At 46.9% G+C, this 17,257-nt stretch overlaps 2 protein-coding genes across 5 annotated transcripts; both read left to right on the top strand.

Moving 5' to 3' along the window:
• Positions 1–1,183: 1,183 nt before the first annotated feature.
• Positions 1,184–12,070, top strand: LOC123039186 (arginine--tRNA ligase, cytoplasmic). 4 transcript variants are annotated; one of them, XM_044462470.1, is made up of 18 exons: positions 1,184–1,401; positions 1,969–2,091; positions 2,195–2,319; positions 2,433–2,508; positions 2,593–2,694; positions 2,789–3,004; positions 3,868–3,948; positions 4,075–4,158; positions 4,233–4,337; positions 5,047–5,225; positions 5,394–5,478; positions 5,622–5,823; positions 5,916–5,985; positions 6,102–6,171; positions 6,386–6,475; positions 6,583–6,651; positions 11,428–11,526; positions 11,666–12,070. In XM_044462470.1, the coding sequence occupies exons 2-18, from the start codon at positions 2,035–2,037 to the stop codon at positions 11,774–11,776; spliced, it is 1,821 nt and encodes a 606-aa protein (XP_044318405.1). In that variant the 5' UTR covers positions 1,184–1,401; positions 1,969–2,034; the 3' UTR covers positions 11,777–12,070. The 4 variants fall into 4 exon arrangements, with proteins under 4 accessions (XP_044318405.1, XP_044318400.1, XP_044318397.1 ...); XM_044462465.1 differs by having other exon boundaries at positions 2,186–2,319; XM_044462462.1 differs by having other exon boundaries at positions 1,190–1,401; positions 1,973–2,091.
• Positions 12,071–13,724: 1,654 nt separating this feature from the next.
• LOC123039175 (protein REVEILLE 6) lies at positions 13,725–15,037 on the top strand. The gene is made up of 3 exons (XM_044462448.1): positions 13,725–14,007; positions 14,110–14,569; positions 14,672–15,037. The coding sequence occupies exons 1-3, from the start codon at positions 13,853–13,855 to the stop codon at positions 14,714–14,716; spliced, it is 660 nt and encodes a 219-aa protein (XP_044318383.1). The 5' UTR covers positions 13,725–13,852; the 3' UTR covers positions 14,717–15,037.
• The last annotated feature ends 2,220 nt before the right edge of the window (positions 15,038–17,257 follow it).

Raw genomic sequence — 17,257 nt, 5'->3', positions numbered from 1 at the left:
CGGTACGACGACGATGGCTGCGACGCGGCGGGGTCGGAGGCGGCGCGGGCTGCAGGTGTGGTGGCCAGCCCTGTTCGGGCGGCGGCGGCACACCATCTGCCTTTGGATCGGCGGCAGCGGAATGAAGGGCCTGGTGGTCGCGTCGGCGGCACCTCCGTTAGATCTGTTATGGCCGGTGTAGCCGGTAGTGGTGGTCACCTCTTTCGCCAGAGGTGGTCGGCCTACGGCTGGGTGGTCGGGTCTCGAGATTCGTCATCTAGTTCCGGCACGAGTCGGGGAGACACAGTTACCGGTGAAAACCGAGTCGTTGGCGGGCGATGGCGGCATTTTGCGCCGTTACGTTGATGAGGGCATCGTTATGTAAATGTTGTCGACCCACTCGTGCTGCTTCGGGGGAAACCCTAGGATCTGGTCTTCCAGATCGGACGATGACAGTACTACGGTGCCGTTTCTCTCTTGGGAGCATTGTTTGTGGAGCAGCGCTGGAAGACAGAGGCAGGAGGTGAAGCGGCTTCGTCTTGCACAGAGCTTCGGTGAAGCTGTCAAGTCATGCCTGGTCGATAGGTGCTACGCTGAGTCATGACTAGTTGGCAAGTGCTACGCACGGCAGATCTTCCAGAGTCTTCGCGTCTGGACGGATGAGCGCAGGGCGGTGGCACGGTTGGGCGCCGTGGTGGCGTCGACGGATGTCCGGACTGGCAAGAATGATGTGGATTTCTCTTCTGAATATGGGCCAGTGGTCCGATGATGATGGCGGCTCCTAAAAACATGTGCATGTGGTGTGTGCTTTCGGTAGTCTGCACCGACTGTTGGTCTTAATCGTTATGTGGATGGATCGGTGACGACACCGTTTTTAGATATGAAGAGTGAGAGCATTTCACATTATTGAGTTTGTAGGTGTGATTAGTGGATTCGGGTGAGTTGATGGCTTCGGGTGATTTGATGTATGTTTTTGTCAGACCTTTGTGAAATAATTAATAAAGATAGCTGCATGCATCAATTGATGCAGAGGCCGTGGGTTTAATCTCTTTTCAAAAAAAATATGACGTCAGATTTTTAGCGAAATCTGTTCAAAAATCTTAACCTGTTTGGCATATCCACACATAATAAGCCCCAAAGACTTGAAATTTATAGATTATAAAAGTCAAACGTAAGCAAATTTCGAGCGGAAACTGTCTTTGGCTCCATATCGACGCCCCAAAGAGGTCGAGACTTGACGGGCCCGATAAGGCGCACCGAAAACCCTCGCCTAGCCTTTCCCTGCACGCGGCGTGGGAGCGTATTTATTCGCGAACGAGGTCGAGATGCGGGCACTCGCGGCCGCAGCAGCAACTGCAGTAGTGGCGGCGCCTACCCCCGCGCGACTCCTCGTCTCCGCCCGCCGCGCTGCTCCGCGATTCGGTGAGTCCTCGCTCCCGCGACTTCTCCTCCCCCCCCGACCCCATCCGGTTCCACCCCGCTCCGGCCGTTCATAGCGCCGCGCGGTCCCCGCGTCGCTCGGAGTTGCGAGGTCTGATTTGGCAGCAGAAATCCGAGGGGTCATGGGTTTGAGTTTGGTGCGGTTTTTGGTTTAGGGTCCGCGCCTGCGAGCTCCGAAGATTTTACAGGGAATGGCGGATTGTCTAGTGGACCTCTTGCGGGGTTTAGAATGTACGGTGCTTGAGATGTTTGATTTGAATTTAGTTTCACATGGTTCCGGTTTATAGCACCCTAAAGTAAATTTGTTGTGCACGAATCTGCTAGTCGGCGTATGGGGGTCATGCGAATTTACCCACAGCTTTTGGAGTTGGGGATGAAAAAGGCTGTCGTTCATTCTGCACTCTGCTCAAGTTAACCTATGACATGCTAGGTTTAAATTGTAGCTTGGTGGGGATTCGTGGCTGACGATATAACAAGTTTCACTTCATAGTTCTTTCTTTTTGGGGCCTAATTTCGGCCTTCTTGCTTATCTTTGTGCTGCCTATCTAGCTAGGTCATTGTAGAGCATCTCCCTTCGCAAGGTCACTAAGGAGCGCCTGCTACGCTTCCACCACCATGGGAGACGAGACCTCCACTTCTGCCTCAGGCTCGGCCCAGGAACCTGCGGCGCCGGTGAGTATTGGATTGCTGGTTCTGGAGATGATTGTGTTGTGTGTGTGTTTGCCCGTATCTACTTAATTGAGATGGTGACGACCCAAACTGCTAGGCCATGCAGGGAGCTGGGAGTGTCAAGCAGCAGATCTCCAATTTGGCGGCCCTGTCACTCCGTGCGACAGTGCCTGAAGTGGATGTAGAACCGATAGTTGAAGTTTGCACGGGAAAGTTTGGTGACTACCAGTGGTACGTCCCCCTATGTGTCTATTTTATTTGATGATCCGGACATGTGTGACTCCTGTTCATGTTAGCATCCCTTCAATGTGCTCATCAAGAAACTTTATCTAAACCGTATGCAGCAACAATGCAATGGGATTGTGGTCAAAAGTAAAGGGATCCGGGACAAGCTTCAAAAACCCCAATGCAATCGGACAGGTTAGAACTTTTTTTTTGCGGGAAAAAATGTTATTTCCTTGTTCATTCATTTCAACCTTTTTATACGTGCTGATTTTTTCACAGGCGATTGCTAAGAACCTGCCTGCCTGTGACGTTATTGAATCAGCCTCTGTTGCTGGTCCTGGTTTTGTGAATATTGTCTTATCCAAGAGCTGGGTTGCTAAGGTCTGCCTGAGATTGTTTTATCTGCAAGCTTTGCATGCATTCATTGATACTACAATTCCTTTCTGCTAAGCACCATTGAACTACATTGTTGCAGAGAATACAAGATATGCTTGTGAATGGTATCAAAACTTGGGCACCAATTCTGCCAGTTAAGAGGGTAGTGCTTGATTTCTCATCTCCTAATATTGCAAAGGAAATGCATGTTGGGCATCTAAGATCAACAATCATCGGAGACACCTTAGCACGTATGTTTGAATTCTCAAATGTTGAAGTTCTCCGACGCAATCATGTGGGAGACTGGGGTACACAGGTAATAGATTTGGTGCTATGACCTTTAGGTACTTTAAAATACTTGCTTTTTTTCTGGTGGAAAATACGGGTACAAACATATGACCTCTTAATCTTTTGAACCCTTTTGGTTCATAGAGAATGTTGTTATGCACATAAATTCATCCTTATTTTTTCCTGGGTGTGGTTATGATTTTTGGGCCTGCATCCATTTCCAGTTTCATGTACCTTTGACACATTGATGAATTAAAATGTTCATTTGGTGCGGTTCTTCTGTGCCACCAAATATTTGGCAGGTTCTGTTGATGGTATTTTCCATGAGATCTACTTACTACCTATTACACTATGATGTGCTCTATTCATTGCTGCAATGTGCACTACTTTCTGTACTTTGGTAGTTTGATAAACTAGAGCTTGTTTCCATTTCACAATGTAATTTGATCTAATTTGTTTATCCAAATGCTGCTGTGTTTTCCTTTAGCTCTTTGATTGCTCTTTAATTACATTTTATAACCTTGTAATTATTAGATGTACTATTAATATCTAAGCTTTCTTATCTACTACCTCCGTCCAGAATTAGTTGACGCTCAAGCGGATGTATCTAGCACTGAAATACGTCTAGATACATCCGTTTGAGCGTCAACTAATTCCGGACGGAGGGAGTATTTTGTAACATACTAACAGTTGATTTTATACTTGATCGAACTATTTTGTACCGTGCTGGAGAAATTGGGGTTTTAGTATTATTGCATTGGCAGAGATATCTACTTCTGCTTGTTCTGTAGGCACTAGTAACTGAAAAATTTGCTTGCTTATATGGAAGCCTTCTAAGTTAAATGAATTTCTGCTTCGTGTACTAAACTATGTTGGTCTTTGTTCATGCAGTTTGGAATGCTCATAGAATTTCTATTTGAAAAGTTTCCGAATTGGGAGGAACTTGGCAGCCAGGCTATTGGTGACCTTCAGGTAAGGTGTTGTTCCATGCATTGTGCTTATATTGCCAAAGTCAAAAGAAGTGCTTATTTTACATTGTGTTAGAATTTCTGATTCATTAAACAAATAGTCATATATTAATTTGGTTATTTGCTGCAGGTTTTCTATAAAGCATCCAAACAAAGATTTGATGAAGATGCAGAATTTAAAGATAGGGCTCAACAAGCTGTTGTTCGGTTACAGGTAAGTTCACCTTGCATGTGGAGTCTGGGAAGATTGTGGTTTTTTCTTCTAACCTCAGCAACAACACACTGTAGGGAGGGGAGGAGAAGTATCGTGCTGCTTGGAAAAAGATATGTGAAATCAGCAGGAACGAATTTGACCAGGTTTACAAGCTCTTAGATGTACAACTTGAAGAAAAGGTAATGTTGCTTTTTTTACTGATCTGTAAAGTTTGCTCAATAAAGTATCGACGGAATGTAGCTGCAACCTGATTTTTTTAATGTTGAACCCAACACATCTGTTTCTTGAATGTTTGAACTTTGCCCTCATAATATCCTTGTTGTATGCAAACTGCAACATGAACTATTGTACTTTCTTGAACTGAAACTTGTGCAATGTTTGTTGATTAGCAGTTTTGCTCAAAGGTGTTTATTTTCTTTCTCCCACTTGAATCATAATGAAAGAACATGCCGGTAGTCAAATTAAATCTTAGATTACTCACCCTGGCATATTTTCTCATTGTCATAGAATCCTCGCAGATCGTAAATTAACAATTGCTGCCAAGTATTACAATCTGGCTTCACTTATTGGTTGTTATGGATCCTTTTGCTTTAGAAATTTAATAAACCTGTCCTTTTTTGCCAATTTCTTCCGCTTATCATATTACCAGCCAATATTTCTTGAGATATTTTCTGGACTTAAGAAATTCCTTTTTGTTGTGTATTTGTTGATGCCATTTTTCTGCAACACTTTATACTTTACTGTATCATCCAAAATCACTCTGATCAAAGCATCTGTGTCCCTTTGTGTTCATTCGCTTGAATGTCTAGTCTCTTCCCTGGAAGCAACCAAAAGGTTATTTTTTTATGTTAATCGGTGAGAAACGAAGCTCATCTACTCACTTTTCAGGGGGAGAGCTTTTATAATCCCTATATTCCGCAAGTCTTGGAGAAATTGAGTAGCCAAGGTTTGATCGAGGAAAGTGAGGGTGCTCGTGTATTATTCATTCAAGGTCATCAAATTCCTTTGATAGTGGTTAAAAGAGATGGTGGCTTCAACTATGCCTCGACAGACTTGGCTGCTCTTTGGTTAGTAGTTAAATAATGCATGCTTTTTCCTTCATATCTTTCTGAGTGCCTATTTAGCTGTTTTCTGTAGAAGCAAAGTGGATGTATTTTCATAGTTGATGCAGTCTAATTTGTGCAGTGATGGATTTTATGAACTTACACCTTTTCTTGGTCCTTGCTTTTCTCAAGGTACCGGCTTAATGTTGAGAAGGCGGAATGGATAATATATGTAACAGATGTTGGTCAGCAGCAGCACTTTGATATGTTTTTCAAGGCATGTACAAAGTGCCATTTATCTTTAGCAGAAACCTGTTATTGCAATATTGATGCTAGTAATTCTTCAGATCAAGAGAACCGTTTTTATCTTCATTCCATATTCTGCATGGGATTTCATTTTACATATTGTTTTTGTCTCAGGCTGCCAGGATGGCTGGTTGGCTTCCAGATCCAAAGGAAAAGAAGTTCCCAAAAACGAGTCATGTTGGGTTTGGCCTTGTTCTTGGAGCAGATGGCAAGCGCTTCCGAACTCGTAGTACTGAGGTTGTTCGGTTGGGAGACCTACTTGATGAGGCTAAATCTCGAAGTAAATCAGAACTTCTCCAGCGTCTCACTGAAAATGGTAAGCGGTACGCTTATACAACTTCGTTTTGTTTTCTTAATAGTCTTATATGATCATTCTTAATAGTCTTATATGATCATGGTTTTGTTCAGGTAAAATTGTTGACTGGACTGATGAGGAACTAGAGCAAACTTCAAAGGCAGTAGGATATGGCGCTGTCAAGTATGTACCAGTTTTTCTTCTTTTATGAGGACAAACTTGTTGGACTGAAGTTGAATAATTTAATGCTTTTAATCCTAAATCGATTTGTATACTCATGTTTTCTATCTTCAATGCAGGTATGCGGATCTGAAGAATAACCGACTGACTAATTACACGTTCAGCTTTGATCAGATGCTAAGTGACAAGGTATTTTCAAACCCCACGTTTTGTGGACGGATCAACGTCTTTACTCTATGGCTCTATGCTCTGTACCTTATACTGTATTTGTTGTGTGTGTTTCTGTTACTGGCATTACTGTATCGTCTTTCCTTTGCATGAACGGAACTTCTATTCTGACCTCATCATCTTTTTGCTCACTCTCCCTAATTTTTATTTACATCCTTATTCCCTTTGTGAACAGGGAAATACTGCTGTCTATCTTCAGTATGCTCATGCTCGTATCTGCTCCATCATTCGAAAATCCAACATGGATGTAGAAGAGCTAAAAGTGGTAAACACTTGTTAGCTTTTCGTGTTTATGCTGTCAATTATATAAAATCACCATGAAATTCTTTCGGCCATTGGAAATGGATTAAATTGTTTACCTTTTGTGCTCAGAGTGGGAACATTTCTCTTGCTCATCCAGATGAGCGTGTCTTGGGACTGTATCTTATCCGTTATGCAGAGGTATGATTGTCGCCGCAACTAAATCTATTCATTTGATCCAGCGCTACAACTGTAGTCTGGTAATATTGTTGAACTGTGAGCAGGCACAGTGATTAGTAAACATTTGATTGTGCTAGTTTTTTTTGGAGGAATTTTGTGCTAGTTGTTTTGGGTGGAATGTCATGTGGTGGGCCTTGGAGAAACACAAGGTCCCAGCAAAGTACATTACCCTCATCAAGGACATATACGATAATGTTGTGACAAGTGTCCAAACAAGTGATGTCGACACCGCTGACTTCCCGATTAAGATAGGACTGCATCAGGGGTCAGCTTTGAGCCCTTATCTTTTTGCATTGGTGATGGATGAGGTCACAAGGGATATACAAATATCCCATGGTGTATGCTCTTTGCGGATGATGTGGTGCTAGTTGACGATAGTCGGACGGGGGTAAATAGGAAGTTAGAGTTATGGAGACAAACCTTGGAATCGAAAGGGTTTAGGCTTAGTAGAAGTGTAGAACTAAAATCGAGTACATGATGTGCGGTTTCAGTGCTACTAGGTGTGAGGAGGAGGTTAGCCTTGATGGCTAGGTGGTACCTCGGAAGGACACCTTTCGGTATTTGGGGTCAATGCTACCGGAGGATGGGGGTATTTTTGAGGGTGGAGGATGGGGGTATTGATGAAGATGTGAACCATCGAATTAAAGCCGGATGGATGAAGTGGCGCCAGGCTTCCGGCATTCTCTGTGACAAGAGAGTGCCACAAAAGCTAAAAGGCAAGTTCTACAGGACGGCGGTTCGACCCGCAATGTTGTATGATGCTGAGTGTTGGCCGACTAAAAGGCGACATGTTCAACAGTTAGGTGTGGCGGAGATGCGTATGTTGAGATGGATGTGTGGCCACACGAGGAAGGATCGAGTCCGGAATGATGATATACGAGATAGAGTTGGGGTAGCACCAATTGAAGAGAAGCTTGTCCAACATCGTCTGAGATGATTTGGGCATATTCAGCGCAGGCCTCCAGAAGCTCCAGTGCATAGCGGACGGCTAAAGCGTGCGGAGAATGTCAAGAGAGGACGGGGTAGACCGAATTTGACATGGGAGGAGTCCGTTAAGAGAGACCTGAAGGATTGGAGTATCACCAAAGAGCTAGCTATGGACAGGGGTGCGTGGAAGCTTGCTATCCATGTACCAGAGCCATGAGTTGGTTGCGAGATCTTATGGGTTTCACCTCTAGCCTACCCCAACTTGTTTGGGACTAAAGGCTTTGTTGTTTTGGGCGCAAATAAAGCGTGTTACACACAATGTGATCAATACATTTTACTTCAACCCCTTTTGCCCTAGGCTATGAGAAGGTAGTTTGCTGTATCGTATGACTGAAGTGCCAATTATGTGTAGACTCATGGGCAACTGTTTGGATGACTTGGCTGTGAGTCAACAAAAAGTTGTACATCTTCTTTCCTCCCCTAATGTTTTGTCCTTCTTCCCGTTCCTGATGGACCCCTCCCAGGCTAGGTCTCTGCCATAGTTCGATGTGGTTATATTCTGTAGATTCTTTAAGTACTCCCTCCGTATCAAACAGTGTAAAAAAACGTCTTATATTTTGATACAGAGGGAGTATGTTTGAAGGAAATCTGACTTGATATGCGTTAGGAAACTGGTTTTATAGATAATACTCCCTCCCTCCCATAATATAAGTGTTTTTGACACTAGTGTAGTGTCAAAAACTCTCTTGTATTATGGGACTTGCCAAATTCGACATGAAATCAGAACAACCTGGTTTATGGGCCATTGTGCTCTTGTGGGGTGGTTTTAGTAGGAGGTCATGAGTTTTTTTTTTGATCTGGAACACCATGCATTCCATCAGCTAGTGGGCTCGACTAAATCGTTGGCCACAGCACCCATTACATCAAGGGGGAGGTTCGTGATCCATACATGGTCACTACCAATGCCCATCCTAACACCTCGGCCAGCCAATAAATGTGCTGGTTTATTACAAGAGCGACGCACGTACAAGATTTTATACACAATGAACCCCAATTGCAGCAAATACTTGGACTCGCGGAAGAGGCACCCGAGATGGCTTCGATCAGAGAAGTTGGTATCCAACGCTTGTTTCAATGGGAGACAGTCCGTCATGAACATTACCCGGCCCATACCAAAGCTTTCTGCCAGATTTATGGCTTTCATGAGGGCCAAAGCTTCAGCATGTGTGGCCGAAGTAAGGTTGGCGAGGGGCCCCGCTGCAGCGAACAAGACGTCCCCGAGCGTGTCCCTGGCAATACATCCCCAGCCTCCCTGTCTATTGGTAGCAAGAAAGGAGGCGTCCAGGTTGATTGTAATCCAATCCTGAGGTGGTGGGTTCCATCTACCATGGTCCACTGACGGTGATTTTTGTACTTTCGCGTGGAACTCACTCCATTCCGCAGCAATAATCATCAGCTGGCTGGCAAACGACTCTGCCGGGGTCCTCCGATCACCGTGTCTAATACTGTTGCGCTCACTCCACCATTTCCACAGCAGGCCAACAACCCTCAGTTTCGTCATGTTTGGCAGGGCAAGAACTTTCTCGAGTACTTCCAGGGGTGAACAAGCTGCTCCTGTCTGACATTGTCAAGGCCAGCTGCCCTCCACACCTGCTTGACCCATTTACATTTGAAGAATAAATGGCCTCCGTCTTCAAACAGCCGCCCGCACACCGCACAACGAGTATCTAATTCAATTCCTCTCCTCGCGATGTTCATGTGGAGGGGGTGGCTATTGTGCCCGAACCGCCACAGGAAGTGGTGTACTTTGCCGGGGCAGCTGATTTTCCAAATGCTTCGCCAAACAGCATTCCGCCAACCTGCGCTTGATGCTCCTTCACCCTGCTGCACCCGGTTCTCGGTCCTCACCAAGCTTACATGCACTTTGTAGGCTGATCTGACAGAGAAAAGGCCCTTTGCATCAAAGTGCCAAGCAATGAAATCTTCGTGCTGATCAAAGACTGGTATGGACAGGATAGATTCGGCATCCTCTTGGTTGAAAGTTTGTCGCACAAGCGCCTCATCCCAAGAGTTTAGTGATGGGTCGATCAGCTCGCAAACCTTGGTCAGAATGTTCTGCCCACGTCCAGAGATTGGACATCTCGACAGATCGCGCGGGAGCCACGGGTCTTCCCAAATCCTTATATTTTCCCCCGATCCGACTCTCCAGATATACCCTTCTTTTACGATCTCCAACCCCTTGAGGATGCTGCGCCAAGTATAGCTCATGCCCATCGTCGGTAGAGCGGAAAGGATGCTTCCACCGGGGTAGTACTTTGCCTGCAGTACTCTAGCGCACAAGGAGTCCGGGGACTGCAGCAGGCGCCACACCTGTCTCGAGAGCATAGCCAGATTGAACGAATATAGGTCTTTGAAGCCCAGCCCTCCGTCCTCCTTGGGTAGTTTCATCTTTTCCCAACCCACCCAGTGCAACTTCCTCTCGTCTTTCTGCTGCGACCACCAGTACTTGCATATCATGTTGCTCAGTTCTTCACAAAGCCCCTTGGTCAGATCAAAGCAGCCCATAGCATACGTCGGGATCGCTTGTGCCACGGCTTTCACTAGGATTTCCTTTCCTTGCATTGAGAGGAACCGTTCTAGCCACCCATGGATCCTAGCCCAAAGCCGGTCTTTTATGTATTCGAAGCATTGCCTAACTGAGCGGCCCACATAAAGCGGGAGACCCAGAAACTTGCCATTTGTCGTTTCTTGCTGCAGACCCAGAATATCCATCACCGCAGCCTTGACCGTGGCCTTTGTATTCCGGCTGAACATGATGGACGACTTATCCCGGTTAACCATTTGACCCGACCCAGCCTCATAGACCTGCAGGATACGATTTATTTCAGATGCTCCCTCCTCAGTGGCCTCGAACAGAAGTAGAGAGTCGTCGGCAAACAGTAAGTGTGACACCGTCGGAGCCGTCGGAGCCACCTGGATGCCTTTCAGCCTGCCATCCCTCTCGGCTTGTTGAAGCAACGCCGAGAATCCCTCCGCACAAATGAGGAAGAGATAGGGGGAGATGGGGTCTCCCTGACGGAGCCCCTTGCCTGGCACAATTGGGTTGGTGTAAAACGAATTTATCTTGAATCTGTACGAGACCGATCTGATGCACTTTGATATTAGCTTCACAAAGCCCTCACAGAAACCTAGCCGGGACATGATTCTCTCCAAAAAACTCCAGTCGACACGGTCGTAGGCTTTGCTCATGTCCAGCTTCAGAGCCGCAGAGTTATAGAATCAAGGAGAAATACTAGGCTCCTCGCACTGGCACGGTGTCTGCCATGTAAAGCTGTAAATCCCCTTGAGCTCCTTTGCCTACCTCCCCATTCCTGTCCGTGCTAAAAAATTACTCCCTCTGTTCCTAAATAGAAGTCCTTTTAAAGATTTCAATACGGACTACATACGGAGCAAAATGAGTGAATCTACACTCTAGAATATGTCTATATACATCCGTATGTAGTCCGTGTTGAAATCTCTAAAAGGACTTATATTTAGAAACGGAGGGAGTAGATTGGTGGTTAAGTGGCGACTGAGCCACGTGCGCTGGTGAAGGCGTCTATATAAGGATGGTACTGTCTGCACGATGTGCCTCCACATCAAGTGCGTGGAGTGCCGCACCAAGTATGTTGCTTGCTGGTGTGTGGCTTGTTCCGACCAGTCACCTAGTAAAGCATTGTGGCACTTCTATTTTCAAGTTATTCCTGTATGGCTTAATTAAGTGTGATCTTGTCCCCCTTTTGTATTGATAAACGTGCTTCTATCTGTCAGATTGTTGAAGAGGCATGCACCAATCTCCTTCCCAGTGTTCTGTGTGAATACCTATACAACTTATCCGAAATGTTCACAAGGTTCTACACAAACTGCCAGGTATACTTTTATCTATTTCCATGGTTTAATTTATTCCAAGTGAAAAAATTGCAGCAGCTTCCACCTACTAGGTGCTAAAAGCGCCAGCCTCCCATTTTTCAGCACATGAGATGTAACCGTTATCTTTGTCAACTCACAGGTTGTTGGATCACCGGAGGAGCCAAGCCGGCTGCTGCTTTGCGAAGCGACGGGGGTCGTCATGCGACAATGCTTCCAGCTGCTTGGGATCACACCGGTTTACATGCTGTGATTGGCCTGGCCAGTGTCTGATCCTTCACATCATACATTTGTTTCCACACAAGCCCGTCTCCATGGTTACAGTTTTCGTCCTTGTAACCTATTACCTCTGTTCTGAAATATAATTCGCTGGGGGAGTTCAGTTTACACTCCCCCAAAGACATATATTTAGGTACGGAGGGAGTAGTAGTTGGCACCACTAACATACTCTGAGTCAGATTGCCCCATTTGAGAACTGAAGCATCTGGTATTCTGGTTGAAACTACTATGTAGCAAAGGATAGTCGAAACATGTTTGTTTTTTGCCCTGTCCTTTTTGTGTCATCTGCTATCGTGCCTTGCCGTCAACTATGTCCAACCAGGCTTTGATTGAGTCCGAGCGCAACACGGGTTGTGTTTGCAGGCCTCCACTAGCTCGGACGGGGCCAGTAGCGTGTCAAGCATGGGCCACAACTGCGTTGCTTGACGCTCACTGGCAAAACCATCACCCTGGGAGAAGAGTCTTGTGAGTTGTGACACCATTGACAACGTCAAAGCCAAGATTACCGATGCATCTCTGTGTACAACTATGCAAGGCTTGCAGGCCCCTGAGCTGCAATAGCTTTTTCCTGTGGGTGCTGCTCCAACAAAGCCCCCCTCCATGTCTCGACAAGACTTGCCGAGCCTTCTTGCAGCGGCGCAGCACAGCTACTGCCCCTCCCATGGCCTTAGGGGGCGGAGGGTTAGCTGTCACGTGGGGGATGCAGATGACTCACACCCCTCTTTTACCAGGAGAGTGACTCTTTACCCCAACGTCATGGTAAAAGGAGTGCGCTGCAAGGACAAGACAGACATCTATGCCTCGGCAACGGGATGTAGCGCCACATACCCCCTGCATTTAATGCGGTAGGTACTTCCTTTGTTCCGAATTACTTGTTTTGGATTTGTCTATATACGGATGTATCTAGACTCATTTTAGTGCTAGATACCTCTGTATCTAGACAAATTTAAGACAAGTAATTTGTAACGGAGGGAGTATATATCACTGCGGTATTGTATAGCCATTGTGGTGACCTCTTGTGTGACTATAAAAGGAGGCCTAGGCTACGTAGTAAGGGGTTTGATTCTTAGAGAATTCACGCTTGCATATAGTAGGACGTAAGGTTTTACTCGAGCAGCCTGAACTTGGGTAAAACCACCATGTCATAGAGTAGACCTCGAGCGTGTTAACGCCCCCAACAGGCAATAGGGAACCAAAAAGGGGGCGTCTCTTGTCCTCAATGTTCTGTTTTGCACACACAACATAGCGCATGACAGCCGAGCGCAACGCAGGCTGTGTAGACCTTGAGGTTAACATGAGTCAGCGCTTGACCGCAACACTGGCAAGCAATGCAAGACAGCGCTTGACCGCAACAGTCAGAAGATGCTGGGACGGCCGGGAGGTGTTTGCAACGCGAGCTGAACATGGATGTTGCAACCCCCCATGTTGCAATTGCAAATGTGGGGCAGCTCCTTTGTCGAATGTCGATGCTGGTTAGCGAAGCAGTAGCTTATATTTTTTAGAACAACGAAGCAGCAGTCTTGTCGTGTTGACGTGTTGTGGTACCCGCGGTCGTGCGGCTATTTTTGTGATGCATCTGCTCTGTTGGGTTCCGCTTGCTGGGTTGTTTCGAGGCAACGAGCTGCTGCGTGCTCAAGTTCGGCCTATATAGTTAGGCGCCCTCGGTCGGCGTAACCACGGCTGCCGAGCTGCGAGACTGCAGGCATACCGGAAGGGAAGGCGAGCTGGAACTATGTAAGCCGTGTCCTTCTTTCGGACACGTGCGGCTAATCCCCGCGTGCCACATTGGGCACGTGTGTTCTTGCTGTGGCCTGGTCGAAAGACACGGCGCATGCACGTGCCCCACGCCTCACACGGCTTGGGTTCTCGCCTGTCCGGTGCTCGACGGACCAGTACATATACGCGAGCGCTCCTAGCCACCTCAGTTCATCACACTTCACTGCAGTGCAAGGCATCAGCTCTCGACAGACTCCTCACCGCCGCTTCCGCTACCGAAAAGAGAGGGTTTTTTCAGCGCTGCTCCTGAAAGAGAGATAGAGAGAAGAAGACGATGGCAACAATGGTCAGAGGCGTAAGGATGCCTGCTGCTGCACGGTCGTCGTCGGCGGGGAGGAACAAGAAGCTCCGGAAGACGTACACGATCACGAGGCCGCGGGAGAGGTGGACCGACGAGGAGCACGAGCGATTCCTCCACGCCCTGCACATGTGAGCGATCCCTCGATCAGCTGCTCTTTCCTCTCTGCCTGTACTTGGAGCTCTGAACTGACGAGAAGCTTTCCATTTTGTTTTCCTCTTGCGGGACTGCAGATTCGGCCGTGACTGGAAGAGCATCGAGGCCTTGGTGGCGACCAAGACGAGCGTGCAGATCCGCAGCCACGCCCAGAAGCACTTCCTCAAGGCCCAGAAGCTCGGCCTCGGGGCGTGTCTGCCGCCGCCGCTTCACCCTCGCCGCGGCGCGGCCCTCGGCCAGCAGCCGCCGGCCCACCCTGACGCCGACATGCTGGAGCCGAGCATGGACTGGGCATGCGCCGCGCCTGAATCCCGTTGGCCGGACCTCGACGCACCGGGCGCCGAAGAGTGGCCGTCCGCCGGTGCCCTGCACCTGCAGGACGAAACCGTTGAGCTCCCACTGTCTCCCCACGACCTGCGCTTCGCTCTGGTCTACCGGTTCGTCGGCGACGTCTTCGCCTCCGACGCGGCTGTCCCGGTCGATGCGCAACTCCACAGGCTTCAACTGCAGGGCGTCGACCCCGTCGTCGTGGACACGGTGAGCACTTCACATGCACATTGCCACATTCTGACATCACCTAGCTGGCCCAATGTGTCCCATCTCCTCTAACTTATCCTTTCTCGTGCCTAATTTGAGCAGATCTTGCTGGTATTAAGGAATCTGGAAGCGAACCTGTGTGCCTAGGACTCTGCGAACGGCATGGTTTCTTTCCTCATCGACAGAGAATTCGAAGCACGTTCGGTCACATGGATGGACGGACAGTTTTAGTTTCTTGGAGTTGGTTAATTTTGTGCAGAAAACTAATTGATGTGTAGAAAGAGAAATGTGAAAAAAGAGTTCGTTTGAATTAGTCTTATTCACTCACTTAGGCTATGTACAGTGTTTTTTTGCGGGGAGGCTATGTACAGTGTTTGATACGATATGTTTTCTTATTCATAGGGTTAAAATCAGACTTCACTCTATTTCATTACCATGCAGAGAAGATAAAAAAAACATGTTATACGATAGATTATCTCTTGCATTATCTGCATCACCCAGACAATCATTCAATGATTAAAATTGAACTTTTTTGTGAATGATTGAAATTAAATTAAGAAACATGTGGCTAAGGAAAAAAAATCTCTTTTCGCAAAAAATGGAAAAAAAATCTCGCACAATGGTTAAAAATGCCATTTTTCATATAAAGAGATTGTCTCTTCACTAAGCAAGACCAATTTTTTTTCTCTCTTCTAGCTCAAACATTATGCAACAGTTTCGTCTCCTTTTTCATCCCTAACCCTAGGCGGCTAGGGCAAACCCCCTACCCCCCCCCCCCCCCCGACTTCATCGGCGAGTCTGTGATTCACCTCCCCTCTGCTTGCCGCTCTAGGGGTTGGTGACGGGGAGGGGAATGTCAGGCCCCTAACTGAAGAATTCGACACTTCAAACACTTCACCAGTTAAGCACCCCATACCGGTTCAAGGGAATTCAAATGCAGCTGCAAGATATTCATCTGACGGCCGGGACACTCACTCACCGCTTCACACCAGGAGGAGCTCGTGTCCGACGTCGATCTTAGATCGGACGACTGATAGTCTTCATCATGTCGCTGTTTACTTTCCGGTAAGGGAACTATTCATTTTCTTCTTTCCGGTAAGTTGTCATGGCTTATAAGAAAGAGATCGGTCGAGAGAAGGCAACTAATCTGTAATAGGGTTGAACCCTAGGCCGTCGTGTTCTGGCCGGCTCTGTATTGCCCGCCTTCTGAAGGAAATATGCCCTAGAGGCAATAATAAAGTTGTTATTTATATTTCCTTATATCATGATAAATGTTTATTATTCATGCTAGAATTGTATTAACCGAAAACTTAGTACATGTGTGAATACATAGACAAACAGACTGTCCCTAGTATGCCTCTACTTGACTAGCTCGTTAATCAAAGATGGTTAAGTTTCCTGACCATAGACATGTGTTGTCATTTGATGAACGGGATCACATCATTAGAGAATGATGTGATGGACAATACCCATCCGTTAGCTTAGCATAATGATCGTTTAGTTTTATTGCTATTGCTTTCATCATGACTTATACATGTTCCTCTGACTACGAGATTATGCAACTCCCGAATACTGGAGGAACACTTTGTGTGCTATCAAACATCACAATGTAATTGGGATGATTATAAAGATGCTCTACAGGTGTCTCCGATGGTGTTTGTTGAGTTGGCATAGATTAAGATTAGGATTTGTCACTCCGTGTATCAGAGAGGTATCTCTGGGCCCTCTCGGTAATGCACATCACTATAAGCCTTGCAAGCAATGTGACTAATGAGTTAGTTACGGGATGATGCATTACGAAATGAGTAAAGAGACTTGCCGGTAACGAGATTGAACTAGGCATGAAGATACCGACGATCAAATCTCGGGCAAGTAACATACCGATGACAAAGGGAATGACATATGTTGTTATACGGTTTGACCGATAAAGATCTTCGTAGAATATGTAGTAGCCAATATGAGCATCCAGGTTCTGCTATTGTTTATTGACCGGAGATGTGTCTCGGTCATGTCTACGTAGTTCTCGAACCCGTAGGGTCCGCACACTTAACGTTCGATGACAATTTGTATTATGAGTTATGTGTTTTTTGATGACCGAAGTTTGTTCGGAGTCCCGGATGAGATCACGGACATGACGAGGAGTCTCGAAATGGTCGAGACATAAAGAATGATATATTGGACGATATTATTCGGACACCGGAAGAGTTCCGAGAGGTACCGGGTAAAAACAGAGTGCCAGAGGGGTTACGGAACCCCCCGGGGAAGTAATGGGCCAACATGGGCCTTAGGGGAGAGAGAGGGCAGGCCACAAGGAGGTGGCGCGTGCCCCCCATGGGGAGTCCGAATAGGACTAGGGGAGGGGGCGCGACCCCCCTTTCCCTACTCCCTCTCCCTTCCTTCTTCCCCCTTCCACCAAGTGGAATCCTACTAGGACTTGGAGTCCTAGTAGGACTCTTCTCTACTGGCGCGCCCTACAGGGGCCGGTCGACCTGCCCCTCTCCTCCTTTATATACGGAGGCAGGGGGCACCCTAGAACACACAAGATCAATCATCTTAGCTGTGTGCGGTGCCCTCCTCCATAGTTTACCACCTCGTCCATATTGTCATAGTGCTTAGGCGAAGCCCTGCGCGGATCACATCATCAACGCCGTCACCACGCCGTCATGCTGACGGAACTCTCCCTCATCT

This window comes from Triticum aestivum, chromosome 1A (genome assembly GCF_018294505.1).
Source record: "Triticum aestivum cultivar Chinese Spring chromosome 1A, IWGSC CS RefSeq v2.1, whole genome shotgun sequence".
In the NCBI taxonomy this organism is placed as follows: Eukaryota; Viridiplantae; Streptophyta; class Magnoliopsida; order Poales; family Poaceae; genus Triticum; species Triticum aestivum.
The sequence above is the reverse complement of the archived record's forward strand: the minus strand, read 5'-3'. Positions and strand labels throughout refer to the sequence as shown.

Bases quoted from the DNA above. Each gene is read 5' to 3' on its own strand.
- LOC123039186 (XM_044462454.1), top strand. From the start codon at position 1,305: ATGCGGGCACTCGCGGCCGCAGCAGCAACTGCAGTAGTGGCGGCGCCT. The intron at 3,005-3,867 runs GTAATAGATTTG...TTGTTCATGCAG, and splicing joins TGGGAGACTGGGGTACACAG to TTTGGAATGCTCATAGAATT. The intron at 11,527-11,665 runs GTATACTTTTAT...GTCAACTCACAG, and splicing joins GGTTCTACACAAACTGCCAG to GTTGTTGGATCACCGGAGGA.
- LOC123039175 (XM_044462448.1), top strand. From the start codon at position 13,853: ATGGCAACAATGGTCAGAGGCGTAAGGATGCCTGCTGCTGCACGGTCG. The intron at 14,008-14,109 runs GTGAGCGATCCC...GCGGGACTGCAG, and splicing joins TTCCTCCACGCCCTGCACAT to ATTCGGCCGTGACTGGAAGA. The intron at 14,570-14,671 runs GTGAGCACTTCA...TAATTTGAGCAG, and splicing joins ACCCCGTCGTCGTGGACACG to ATCTTGCTGGTATTAAGGAA.